The sequence below is a fragment of the Vidua macroura genome, chromosome 28 (assembly GCF_024509145.1).
Source record: "Vidua macroura isolate BioBank_ID:100142 chromosome 28, ASM2450914v1, whole genome shotgun sequence".
Taxonomy (NCBI): Eukaryota; Metazoa; Chordata; class Aves; order Passeriformes; family Viduidae; genus Vidua; species Vidua macroura.
In genome coordinates, this window is record NC_071598.1 from 2,102,634 (window position 1) to 2,115,775 (window position 13,142).

General features: G+C 53.3%; 2 protein-coding genes across 2 annotated transcripts; both read right to left on the bottom strand.

Moving 5' to 3' along the window:
• Positions 1-617: 617 nt before the first annotated feature.
• NKX3-1 (NK3 homeobox 1) lies at positions 618-8,229 on the bottom strand. The gene is made up of 2 exons (XM_054000569.1): positions 7,919-8,229; positions 618-4,858 (listed from the first exon to the last, which is right to left on the bottom strand). Exons 1-2 carry the CDS (start codon positions 8,208-8,210, stop codon positions 4,467-4,469), a joined length of 684 nt encoding a protein of 227 aa, XP_053856544.1. The 5' UTR covers positions 8,211-8,229; the 3' UTR covers positions 618-4,466.
• Positions 8,230-11,247: 3,018 nt separating this feature from the next.
• NKX2-6 (NK2 homeobox 6) lies at positions 11,248-13,142 on the bottom strand. Its single transcript, XM_054000570.1, has 2 exons — positions 13,022-13,142; positions 11,248-11,783 (listed from the first exon to the last, which is right to left on the bottom strand). The coding sequence occupies exons 1-2, from the start codon at positions 13,140-13,142 to the stop codon at positions 11,248-11,250; spliced, it is 657 nt and encodes a 218-aa protein (XP_053856545.1).

The window sequence follows — 13,142 nt, forward strand, 5'->3', positions numbered from 1 at the left end:
TAATTGTCAGTTTAGATCACATTTCCAGTTTAGATCTCAATTGCAGTTTAGATTTTATTTTCAGTTTCGATTTTTTTCAGTTTAGTTCTAATTTTTATTTTGGATTTCATTTCCAGTTCAGATCTCACTTCCAGTTTAGATCTCATTTTCAGCTGAGTTCTAATTTCCAGCTCAGATCTCATTCCCAGTTTAATCCCCTTTTCCCAGCCCAGCCCAGTCCCTCCCAGTGGAACATTCCCACCCCAGCCCGTGCAGTGCGGGATGCTCCGAGCTGGTTTTAGTTAAGCTCGGTGTCCGTGCCGGTTTAGCTAAGCTCGGTGTCCCAGCCGGTTTTAGCCAAGCCCGGTGTCCGTGCCGGTTTTAGCTAAGCCCGGTGTCCGTGCCGGTTTTAGTTAAGCCCGGTGTCCGTGCCGGTTTTAGCTAAGCTCGGTGTCCGTGCCGGTTTTAGCTAAGCTCGGTGTCCGTGCCGGTTTTAGCTAAGCCCGGTGCCCGTGCCGGTTTTAGCTAAGCCCGGTGTCCGTGCCGGTTTTAGCTAAACCCGGTGCCCGTGCCAGTTTACAGCCAAGCTCGGTGTCCGTGCCGGTTTTAGCCAAGCCCGGTGTCCGTGCCGGTTTAGCTAAGCTCGGTGTCCCAGCCGGTTTTAGCTAAGCCCGGTGTCCGTGCCGGTTTTAGCAAAGCGCGGTGTCCGTGCCGGTTTTAGCTAAGCTCAGTGCCCGTGCCGGTTTTAGCTAAACCCGGTGTCCGTGCCGGTTTTAGCTAAGCCCGGTGCCCGTGCCGGTTTTAGCTAAGCCCGGTGTCCGTGCCGGTTTTAGCCAAGCTCGGTGTCCGTGCCGGTTTTAGCTAAACCCGGTGCCCGTGCCAGTTTACAGCCAAGCTCGGTGTCCGTGCCGGTTTTAGCTAAGCTCGGTGTCCCAGCCGGTTTTAGCTAAGCCCGGTGTCCGTGCCGGTTTTAGCAAAGCGCGGTGTCCGTGCCGGTTTTAGCCAAGCCCGGTGCCCGTGCCGGTTTTAGCTAAGCTCAGTGCCCGTGCCGGTTTTAGCTAAACCCGGTGTCCGTGCCGGTTTTAGCTAAACCCGGTGCCCGTGCCGGTTTTAGCTAAGCCCGGTGCCCGTGCCGGTTTTAGCTAAACTCGGTGCCCGTGCCGGTTTTAGCAAAGCCCGGTGTCCGTGCCGGTTTTAGCTAAGCTCAGTGCCCGTGACGGTTTTAGCTAAGCTCAGTGCCCGTGCCGGTTTTAGTTAAGCTCGGTGTCCGTGCCGGTTTTAGCCAAGCCCGGTGTCCGTGCCGGTTTTAGCTAAACCCGGTGCCCGTGCCGGTTTTAGCAAAGCGCGGTGTCCGTGCCGGTTTTAGCTAAACCCGGTGTCTGTGCCGGTTTTAGCTAAGCCCGGTGCCCGTGCCGGTTTTAGTTAAGCTCGGTGTCCGTGCCGGTTTTAGCTAAGCCCGGTGTCCGTGCCGGTTTTAGCTAAGCTCGGTGTCCGTGCCGGTTTTAGCCAAGCCCGGTGTCCGTGCCGGTTTTAGCTAAACCCGGTGTCTGTGCCGGTTTTAGCTAAGCCCGGTGCCCGTGCCGGTTTTAGTTAAGCTCGGTGTCCGTGCCGGTTTTAGCCAAGCCCGGTGTCCGTGCCGGTTTTAGCTAAACCCGGTGTCGCGCCTGTCCCAGGCTCGGCAGCGATCCCCGCGGGGTTCGGCCCGGAGGTGCCCTCGGGGGTCGTTCCCAGCTTTGCGGCCACGAAGGGAATTCCCGGCGTTCCCGAGGCGGTGAGAGCCGGCACGGGCAGTTTCGGCGCGGCGGGACGAGATGTCCTTCCCTCCGCAGCCCGGCTCGGGGGTGCCCGGCACGGGCAGATAGGAAAAGTTACTTTGAGACAATCCCAGAGCCGCGGCTCGGCCTCCAAAGCTCAGAAGTTCTGATAGCGAGAGGAAAATTCCCAGCTCCCGAGTCTGGCTGTCCTCCACTCCCTGCCCTCCCTTCCCTGGAATTTCACCCCTGGAATTTTTGCCTCCTCTGCCTGGCAGCTCACAGCATTCACCAGGCCAAAGAGAAATCCCAAAAAATCCTGTGGGAAAAGGGGGAGATCCGGGCAGTTCCTTCCCGTTCTTTGTTGCTTGCGTTTCCCTGCTCCAGGAGGGAACACCGGGAAGAGCAGGAATCCGAGGAACATTCCTGGAGCTTCCCAGGGGAAGAAACCTCGGTGGATTTTAGTCCCAGGAGGTTAAATCTGCTCGGGCAGGGCTTTGCTGAGCTACTCCAACTGAGAAAATGCATTTCCAGCTGAGAAAACCCATTAAAATTCATTTAAGGAAGTGCTCAGGAAATATTTAAGGAAATATTAAAGAAATATTCAGGAAATATTTAAGAAAATATTCCTTAATATCCAATGTTAAGGATTTTTTTTTAATCTAAAAAAGGAAATCTCCTTTATTCCCACACTTTTCCCATGGAATTGATAATACTTTAAGTGCACTTAGTTTTTAAAAATTTCAATTTTTGCTATTCTGTAAGCGCAAATGGGAATTTCCCCCCCTAAAAACGACTCGTTGGGATCTTTCTGTTGCTGCTTCTGTGACCCAGCGCTGGGAATTGGGCTGATCCATGGAATATTGGGAGGATTTGGGTTGGAAAAATACAACTCCAACCCCCAAATTCCGCCTGCAGTGGGGATTTGCTGCTCTGCAAGTCCAGCCCTGGGGCCGCTCCTGCTTTGCCAGCCCGGGGCTGCTCGGCAGGGCCAACACCCGGATATGCAAAGCTCGTCTGTCACTGCCCCATTGTCCCTCCCGGGGTGGCATCCAGGGCACCTCCGCCTGGGCACGGGGTTTGGGCACTTCCAGCCACGGATCCCCTGGGAATTCCCAGAGCGTCGCCAGCAAACTCTGAATTAAGTGGCATTAAAATTTTGGTTTGGTTTTTCTCTGGTTATTTCAGTGTGAGTGGCCAGAGGTGTTTGTGCTGCCACTGAAAATCCCGCCCCCAGTCTGCTCTAGGAAGAGCAACACAGAGATAAACCAGCCCAAATTTAGGGAAAAATGACTTTTTCCTCCCAGAAATGCAGGTTCTAGCAGGAGGGGCTCCAGGAATTCCCCAGGGCAGGTAGGGCCAGGTGCCCTCAGCTCCAGCCTGGATTTGGGCACTTCCAGGGATGGAGCAGCCACGGATCCCCTGGGAATTCCCAGAGCGTCGCAATCAAACTCTGAATTAAGTGGCATTAAAATTTTGGTTTGTTTTTTCTCTGGTTATTTCAGTGTGAGTGGCCAGAGGTGTTTGTGCTGCCACTGAAAATCCCGCCCCCAGTCTTCTCTAGGAAGAGCAAAAAAGAGTTAAACCACCCCAAATTTTGGGAAAAAATGATATTTTCCACCGAAAAATGCAGTTTCTACCAGGAGGGGCTCCAAGCCCCATCCAGCCTGGATTTGGGCACTTTCAGGGATGGAGCATCCAAGGATCCCCTGGGAATTCCCAGAGCATTGCAATCAAACACTGAATTAATTGTTTTTAAAATTTCAGGCTTTTTTTTGTTATTCAGTGTTAGTGAGGAGCAAACTTTAAGCTGCCACTACTGCAAATCCCTCTGCTCTGAAATTAAAGAAAAACTGGGGATTTTCCTCCCAGAAAAGCAGTTTCTACCAGGAGGAGCTCCAGGAATTCCCCAGGGCAGGCGAGGCCAGGCACCCTCAGCTCCAGCCTGGATTTGGGCACTTCCAGGGATGGGCAGGCGTGGGAATTCCCAGAGCATTGCAATTAAATTTTGGGGCTTTTTTTCACTTATTTCAGTGTTAGTGGTGAGAGAATTTCATGCTGCCATTACAAAATGCTGTCACTGCAATCCCTCCCCTCTGGACTGAAGGAAAAAACAGATCTTTTAACCCAAAAAAGCCATTTCTACCAGGAGGGGCTCCAGGAACTGACCTAGTACAGGCAGGGCAGGTAAGGCCAGGCGACCTCAGCTCCAAATCCCGTCCAGCCTGGATTTGGGCACTTCCAGGGATGGAGCAGCTACAGATTCCCTAAGAATTCCCAGAGCATTGCAATCAAACTCTGAATTAACTGTTGTTAAAATGTTGGGCTTTTTTTTTGTTATTTCAGTGTTAGTAACCAGAGGTGTTGGTGCTGCCACTGAAAATCCCACCCCCAGTCAGCTCTGGGAAGAGCAACACAGAGTTAAACCAACCCAAATTTAGGGGAAAATGGTATTTTCCACACAGAAATGCAGGTTCTAGCAGGAGGAGCTCCAGGAATTCCCCAGGGCAGGTAAGGCCAGACGCTCTCAGCTCCAGCCTGGATTTGGGCACTTCCAGGGATGGAGCAGCCACGGATCCCCTGGGAATTCCCAGAGCATCGCCATCAAACACTGAATTAAGTGGCATTAAAATTTTGGCTTGGTTTTTCTTTGGACAGCGTTCTCTGCTGCTACAAAACGCTGTCGCTGCAATCCCTCCCCTCTGGATTGATGGAATGACCCCAAAAAAGCCATTTCTACCAGGAGGGGCTCCAGGAATTGACGTAGTAGAGCCAGGGCAGGTAGGGCCAGGCGCCCCTGAGCGCCAGCAGCGACATTCCCGGGAATTCTGGCGCTTCCTGCTGCGAGTCCAAGCGGCTCATCCCGGCCACCACCTGTTTCCTCTTGGTCTTGTACCTCCTGTTCTGGAACCAGATCTTCACCTGGGTCTCGGTGAGCTGCAGGTGCCGCGCCAGGTGCGCTCTCTCCGGGGCTGACAGGTATTTCTGGTGGCTGAATTTCCGCTCCAGTTCGATCACCTGGCTGTGGGAAAAGGCGGCTCGGGAGCGTTTGCCCTGCCTGGGAGGCTGCGGGGCCATGGGGTGCGCGCCGGGGGCGCACTCGGGCAGGAACGTCTCCACCGGGGCGCCTGGGAAGGGAAGAATTGGGAAAGAACGGCTTGGAAAAGTCCTCGCCTGGAGAAAAATCCCCACCTGGAGAAAAATCCCCACCTGGAGAAAAATCCTCACCTGGACAAAGATCTCCACTTGGACAAAAATCCTCACTTGGACAAAGATCCCCATCTGGACAAAAATTCCCACCTGGACAAAAATTCCCACCTGGGCAAAAATTCCCACCTGGACAAAGATCCCCATCTGGACAAAAATTCCCACCTGGACAAAAATTCCCACCTGGGCAAAAATTCCCACCTGGACAAAAATCCTCACCTGGACAAAAATCCTCACCTGGGCAAAAATTCCCACCTGGGCAAAGATCCTCACTTGGACAAAAATTCTCACCTGGACAAAGATCCCCACTTGGACAAAAATTCCCACCTGGACAAAGATCCTCACCTGGACAAAAATTCTCACCTGGACAAATCCTCACCTGGGCAAAAATTCTCACCTGGACAAAATCCTCTACTGGACAAAGATCCCCACTTGGAAAAAAATTCCCACCTGGACAAAAATTCCCACCTGGACAAGATCCCCACTTGGACAAAAATTCCCACCTGGGCAAAAATTCCCACCTGGACAAAAATTCTCACTTGGACAAAGATCCCCACTCGGAAAAAAGTTCCCACTTGGAAAAAAGTTCCCACTCGGAAAAAAAATCCCACCAAAATCACTTGGTTTTCCTCCTTGCAGAGAGGAAAAAAATTCCTAATTTCTATTCCTATTTTCCATATTCCCTGTGTTTTAATTTAATGGTGTGAGAATCATGTAGGGGAGTTTTGTCTTCCTAAATGAGAGATTTTAATTCATATCCTCCTGAATTCCATAGGAACAGAGATCCAAAGGGTGGATGGAAATAGGGATAGGGATAGGGATAGGAATAGGAATAGGAATAGGATAGAATAGAATAAAATCCCCAAAAAGGGATATTTTCCAGTGCTGGAATAGGACTAGGAATAGGAATAAGGATAGGAATAATGATAGGATAGGATAGGATAGGATAGGATAGGATGGAATAATATCCCCAAATAAAATGGGATGGGATGCAATAATATCCCCAAATAAAATGGGATGGGATGCAATAATATCCCCAAATAAAATAGGATCGAATGGAATAATATCCCCAAATAAAATGGGATAGGATGGAATAATATCCTCAAATAAAATAGTATAGGACGGAATGGAATAACATCCCCAGATAAAACAGGATGGGATGGGATAGGATGGGATAGGATAGGATAGGATAGGACAGGATGGAATAAAATCCCCCAAAAGGGATATTTTCCAGTGCTGGTGGAGGACTCCCTAAATCCCAAGGTTCTGGTGTTATGTCCAAAATGGCCTCGAAGGAAATTTTTTTGCAGGATTCATATCAAGCCCTGCTTTGGAGTATCCTGCCGTGCCTGTGGGAAAAGCAGAATTCCCGAAGGAAATAAATCCTCAAGCTCCTCAATCCTCAAGGGAATGGCTCCGCAGTAGGAAGTGGGAGCAGCTCAGGGCAGACTGCAGGGGGAGAACACCGGAATAAATCCCTGCCTTTTCCATCCCATAACTCCAAGGCAATGCCAAGAGATTTTAGGGCAGTTTTAACCCTTTACACCTCAAACTTCAGACCTGGCCTTGGATCTCCAACTAATTCCCAATGGGTCACCAGAGTCAGGAGCCAGGAAGGTGCTGAGCACCCGGGAAGTCTCACTCACAACAGCTAAAACCCCTCAGTTATTTTATTTATGGAGTTAATCCCTTTTTGAGCATTAGCCAGATGGAAATTAGCCTTTTTTTTTGGCTTTTGATCATTTGTCCATTTGTTTTCTTAAAGCGCGAACAGAAGCTCAAGAAAAAAACAAGGGATTTCATTCCCAGCTTTGTGAATCCTGGTTGTTCCTGGAATCCCAGAGCTTTTATGTAGGAATTTCTGTTAATAGAATTGGGCTGGAAAGCCAAAATTCCCCTGGCAGGGCTGTTGGGGTGAGAGACAGTGCTGGAGAATTCCAAAGGGTTTGGGGTTGTTTGAGCTCAGCCCAGGATGTTTGGGCAGGGAATTGCTGAGTCCCCTCTCCAAAAATCTTGTCCCAAAATCCTGTGTCCCACTGGGATTTTGGGATGCTGCTTCTCCCCCTCTGGGCAGCCCCTTGCCCAAGGTGCCTTTTCTGGGATTTGCATTAAAGGGAATTTTTTCCCCCAAGCTTTCTAGAAATTCATCAAATTGGGTTTTTAAGTAACATTTTAGGCAGATTCCGAGCTTGGAGCCCTTTGGGGCGCGGGGGAAAGGTTTTCACTCAGTCTCTGAACTCCTTATTCTCCCCTGCTCCAGCTCGGGTGCTCCTGAGTTCAATCTGAGAGAGTCTGGCTCCAGCAGCCGGGTCTGGATCCTGATCCATTCCCTGACCCAAGCTCAGATATTCCTGTTCCATCCCTGATCCATCCCTGATCCAACCTAAGCACAGACTGTCCCGATCCATTCCCGATCCATTCTTGATCCATCCCTGATTCATTCCTAATCAATTCCCTGTCTCAAGCACAGCCATTCCTGATCCATTCCTGCTGCATTCCTGATCCATTCCTGCTCCATCCCTGATCCATCCCTGATCCATCCCTCATCCATTCCTGCTCCATCCCTGATCCATCTCTGATCCATTCCTGATCCATTCCTGCTGCATTCCTGATCCATTCCCCATCAATTCCCGATCCACCCCTGACTCAGGTACAGCCATTCCTGATCCATTCCTGATCCATCCCTGATCAATCTCTGATCCATTCCTGATTCATTCCTGATCCATCCCCAATTCATTCCCGATCAATTCCCGATCAGTTCCTGATCCATCCCTGATCCATTCCCGATCCATTCCCAATCCATTCCCAATCAGTTCCCGGTCCATCCCCGACCCAGGCGCAGCCATTCCTGATCCATCCCTGATCCATCCCTGATCCATCCCTGATCCATCCCTGGTCAATTCCCGGTCAATTCCCGATCAATTCCCGACTCATTCCCGGGCGCAGCCGTTCCCGCTCCCCTCCAGCGGCTCCCCCGTTACCTGTGTCCGGTCCCTGCGCTGTCCCCGAGGCTCCCGGGGGATGGGGACCCCCGGGGGGGAGTCCCGGGGCCGGGCTGGCCCCGGGGCTCTCCTCGCTGGCCGCTCCCAGCTCCGCATTCCCTCTGCCCCGGGCGCGCTCGGGCGCGTCCCAGAGGATGTCCTGGATGAGGAAGGACGTGCGGGGCCTGGCGGGGCCGGCCCGGGGCTGCGGGGCTGCCCCGGGGGAGCCGCTCATGGCCAGGGGGGTGCGGGCCGAGCTCTGCCGCCGTCCCGGCCGCTCCCCGCCGCTCATGCCCTGCTCCTCCCGCTGCCCGGGGCTCGCTGCATCCCCGCCCGGCCCGGCCCCGCATTTATCCGGCCCGAGCCAAACCTCCCGGGGCTGATTGGAGAGCCTGGCACGGTCTACGCCCTTCGCCCGTGCCTCGGCTCCCGCCTGGTTTGGAGCCGCTTGCTTCTCCCTCCTGCTCAGGGCGTGTGGATTTGTGGGGTCACAGCCGCCCCTCAGCGCCTCCCTCGCTTTCTTTGCTCACAGATCCCCCCCCGGATCTGAAGACGAGGACGTGAATTTTGGGATCAAAATGCGTCCAGACCGGGTTTTTTTGGGAGAGCATCCTTGGAGGATGTTCTGCATCCATCGCCCCAATCCCAGCTCTGCTTCCCCTCGCTTATGGGAATGATTTCCACCCCTGAGCTCTTCGGGAAAACGCTGCTTTCAAGGGGAAAAGAGGAGAAATAAAAGGGTTGGGTGGTTTTTAAATTTATTTTGAGGGTCTTCCTTAAACGGCTCCACTTTGACGCACTCTGAGCGTGTCGGAAAACGGGAAAATGTCAAAGACGTTTTTGTCAGCTTTGCAAAGCCGCTCCAACGAGAGCTTGGGGGTGATTTAAAAACCGGGGAGAGCAGCTCCAGAGGCAAATCCTGGCGTGGAAAAGGCTGAAAGTTTAAGCCTGAACCTCAGACTAATTCCTCAATTCATTAAGAAGCCTGAACACCTTTTACAACAAAGTCTTGGTCACCCAAAAGGAGCAAAACCTTCCCAAATCCAAGAAAAACCGCGAGGGGAGCTGCCTGCTAGAACAGATCCTTTCCTGAGGACCTGATTCATTTGTGGCTGTTCTTCCAGAGTTTCAGTCAGGGGAAAACAACCCCGACAGCCTCGGGACCCCCCAGGTGTGGGGAACACGGGATTAAAAATTCACCTTGTGCCATCCCGTGGCAAATCCATCTCCTGGTGAAGATCCCATGGGAGCTCTGGTGATGCTCATGGGCAGAATCCCTGGGAACTGCAGGCAGTTCATATTGAAATAAATCTCTAAATCTCTACATATGAATTTCTCAGTGACCTCCTCCAGCTCTGCTGTCTCCAAACCCCTTTTCCTGCTGGAATATCAGCACTGATCCCTTCTTTTATTTCCAAACTCAGCCCCTTCAGCCGCTAAGCGCGGGCCTGTTTTTTTTTTTTTTTTTTTTTACCCTTAAAAAGGGAAACAAAAGATTTCCCTCAAATCCCCTGCGGACTTTGTTGATTTTATAGGAGGTGTTTGGTTACAGCCGCCCGAAGCCGCCAGCCGGTTGTGCAAACGTGCCCCAAACGCGGCTCTTCCAGCCCTTTTTCCTTCTGCAGCCTCTGGTTTGGGAATTATCCCCCCAAACTCACGGAACGCTTGGAAAAGCTCAGGAGCTCCAATGGCTCAGCCTGGTTTTAGGCAGAGAAAGGGAATTTGGGAAGAGTTACGAAGGAATTGGGAATATCCTGAGCTGGAAGGGACCCACAGGGATGATCGAGTCCAAATCCTGGCCCTGCCCTGGATAATCCCAACAATCCCACCCCGTCCCCGGGGGCTTTGCCCAGAGCTCCTCCAGCTCTCACGATTCCCATTTCCAGGCTTTTTTTCCTGAGGGAAGCCATTTCCTCCTTGATTTCTGCCTTTCTTTGAGGGAGTTTCCTGGGATTTGCCTCAGTTTGTGGCTGAACATCCAAGGAAAACTCCCAGTGTAGTTCGGGATTCCAGGTGATCCCAGTGCCAGCAGCAATTCCCAGTGCAGAGAAAAGGGAAAATCCCTGTGGAACTGCAGGGAAAAGGAACCTGTGGAACGGCAGGGAAAAGGGAATTTCCTGTGGAATTGAAGGGAAAATCAATTCCCTGTGGAACTGCAGGGAAAGGGAATTCCCTGTGGAATTGTAGGGAAAATGAATTCCCTGTGGAATTGAAGGGAAAAGGATCCTGTGGAACTGCAGAGAAAAGGGAATTTCCTGTGGAATTGCAGGGAATGGGATTCCCTGTGGAGTTGCAGGGAAAAGGGAATTCTCTGTCTAATTGTAGGGAAAATGAATTCCCTATGGAATTGAAGGGGAAAGGGGATTCTCTGTGGAACTGCAGGAAATTCCCTGTGGAACTGCAGGAAAAGGGAATTCCCTGTGGAGTCGCGGTCTGCTCGGGATCCCCGAGTGAGCCCGGGCGGATGGAGGGAGGGAAGGGCGGCGTTCCCAAGGCCTCGGAGCGCAGGATGAGGAGCGGCCTCTGTGCCCGGCTGGGACTCTCGGGGGGATCCCGGGGTCAGGGATGTCCCGTTTGGGAAGTGAGGAACGCTGGAGGCTGGCTGGGATCAGAGATAAATCTTTCATTTCCTCCCGCAAGGCTTTTTCCAACAGCTGCCGGGAATAGAGTGGGAAGAAAAAACTTCGGAGGGGTTAAACCTCGGGAATTCCCGAACTTGGACTACAAGGTGACTTTTGCCTGGATTATTAGGATTTGATTTGATTTTGATTTTTCTTTGGCTCGGGTTTGGATGCTCAGGTGCAAATTGCGGATGGTAAAATTCAAAATACAAAGTGAGAAATGACAAGAGAGCAAAACCACAATTTCACCCATCAGTTTTTATTTGCAAATAATAATAATAATAGTAACAATAATATTAATAATAAAGACAGAAATCGATACCTGTGCTGGGAGTTATTAAGAAAAACAAATCAGAAATAAATCTAGAAAATACAGCAACACAAAGCATTAAATATTGTCCATAAAAAAACCCCAGGGATGTGCACGGTCCCTGTTTTCCAGTTATCCTGAGGAAGGAAAAGCAATGTCCTGGTGGACCAAATCCCTTGGGAGCTGGAAGGGCCAGACTCCAGATTATCGTGTTTAATAATAAATAATTTATAATTATTGGGTGCCCAGAGTCTCAGCGCTGTGGGGCAGCGTCCCCCTCTCTCTTTCCAGGGCTTGTTCCGCTGTCCGGGCTGGCAGAAATCCTTTGGATTCGGCTCCTGTCCCGGTCAGGGCTCGGCTCGGGAGCCGCGGGAGCTTTCCCGGTGCCTCTTCCCTCCTCACCTCCAGCTCCCAGCGCTGATTCCCGCTGGCGGAGCCGGGGGCTGGCGCTGGGCACCGCCGGGGGTGGCACCTGGGGACACCCCGGGGTACGCGTACCCCGCCCCGAGAGTGCTGCCGCCGTAGCAGGAGCTGTAGGGAAAAGGGCCTGGAATTCCGTGGGGCGCCGGGAAGGGCCGGGAGCCCCCCAGGCAGGGTTTGCCGTCCCGCACCAGCACGGGCACCGCCACCCTGCGCGGGGGCAGCGCGGGCACGGCCAGCGCCAGGCACCGCTCCTGCCGCTGCCTCTTGCTCTTGTAGCGCCGGTTCTGGAACCAGATCTTCACCTGCGTGGGGCTGAGCTGCAGGTGCCGCGCCAGCTGCTCCCGCTCGGGCCCGGACAGGTATTTCTGCCGCTGGAAGCGCCGCTCCAGCTCCAGCACCTGAGCCTGCGAGAACAGAACGCGCGGCTTCCGCCGCTGCCGCTGCCTGGGCGCCTGGCCGGGCTCCCCGGGCTTCTCCTCGGCCTCAAAGCTCGGGCCGAGCAGAGATTTTCCTGCCGCAGGGAGAAAAACAAAGCAAAGTCAGACCCAAACCCAGCTGAGAGGGAGGGATCAAATCGAGAATGGCAACTCTTGGGAATAGGATGGAGTAGGGCTGACAGTTCGTAAAGAAAAGGTTGATACTAGGTAAATTTAATATGAATTTTCCCGTGATATTTATTCAGAATTCAATATTTTTTAAAATATATTAAGCTGTTACACCAATTCTCGATAAACCCTCCTTTTTTTCCCCTCCTAATGACGCCTCTGATGTTTTTGTCCGGGAGACACAAAGAAAGGCAGGCACACAACAGGTTCGAGTATTCCAGACCCTAAATCTCCTTTCCCCACCATCCTGCTGTGGAATCCGGACCTCCGGCAGGATCTGCCTCCAGCTCCAGGAAAGGAGAATCCCACATTTCTCTGAATTTCGGCAAAACTAAAAAACTCCGAAGGAGCTGGGAGCGGAGGAGGGAAAAATCTTTAAATCTGAGGGGATTTCTGGTTTGGGGGATTTCTGATTTGCTGGGAATTTGTGCGGCAGACGAGCAGCCGCAAGCTCCGGCTGGGATGCTCTGGGATACCTCGGCAGGGAATTCGGGAGTTCCAGGGGGTGCTGGAAGGCTCTGGGTGATGGAAGGTGTGAAGGGGACAGAATCGTCCCCTCTCCCTCTCCCCGTCCGCGTCCCAGTCTGCCCAGTGCTCCCGCTCTGCCCCCACTGGTTTCCGCGCTCTGCCGCCGCCGGGCGTTAGGGAAAGCGGAGCAGAGGAAATCTGGGGGATTTTAGCTGCGGGGAGAAGCGGGACAGCTCCGATCCCCCCTCCGGGATCCTCTGCGCTCCCGGGGCCGGGCGTGTCCCCAGCGGGGCCAACTCACGGAGCGCGACACCATGGTGACATCGAAAGCGGCGGCGATGGGAGACTTCGGGCAGGAAAAACCCATTAAAATCCCAAATCCACCCCCAGCCCCATCCACCCCCGAACCGTCCCGTTTCCCCGAGGGCAGCCGGAGCTGCGGGGATGCGCGGGGGATGCGCGGCGGCGCCGGGGCGCACCGGGATGCCCGAAAATGCTCCAAACCAGGGGGTAAAAAAGAGGGGGGGAAAGGGAGGGAAAAGGGGAACCACCGCGAGCGGCGGGTGCGAGGATGCAGCGCTGCCCTCGGGATCCGCGCCGGGGGAACGAGAGCGGCTCCGCGGGGTCCCCCCGGCGCCTCCTCCGCCCGTTTCCGCAGGGTCCCGCGGGCACTTACGCGGCCGCGGCTCGTCCTGCCCGGCGGGGCTGCGGGCGGCTCGGGCCGCGGGGGCGGCGCGGGGCCCCCCGGGCGCCTCCAGGCTGAGGATGTCCCTCACCGAGAAGGGCGTGGGCAGCAT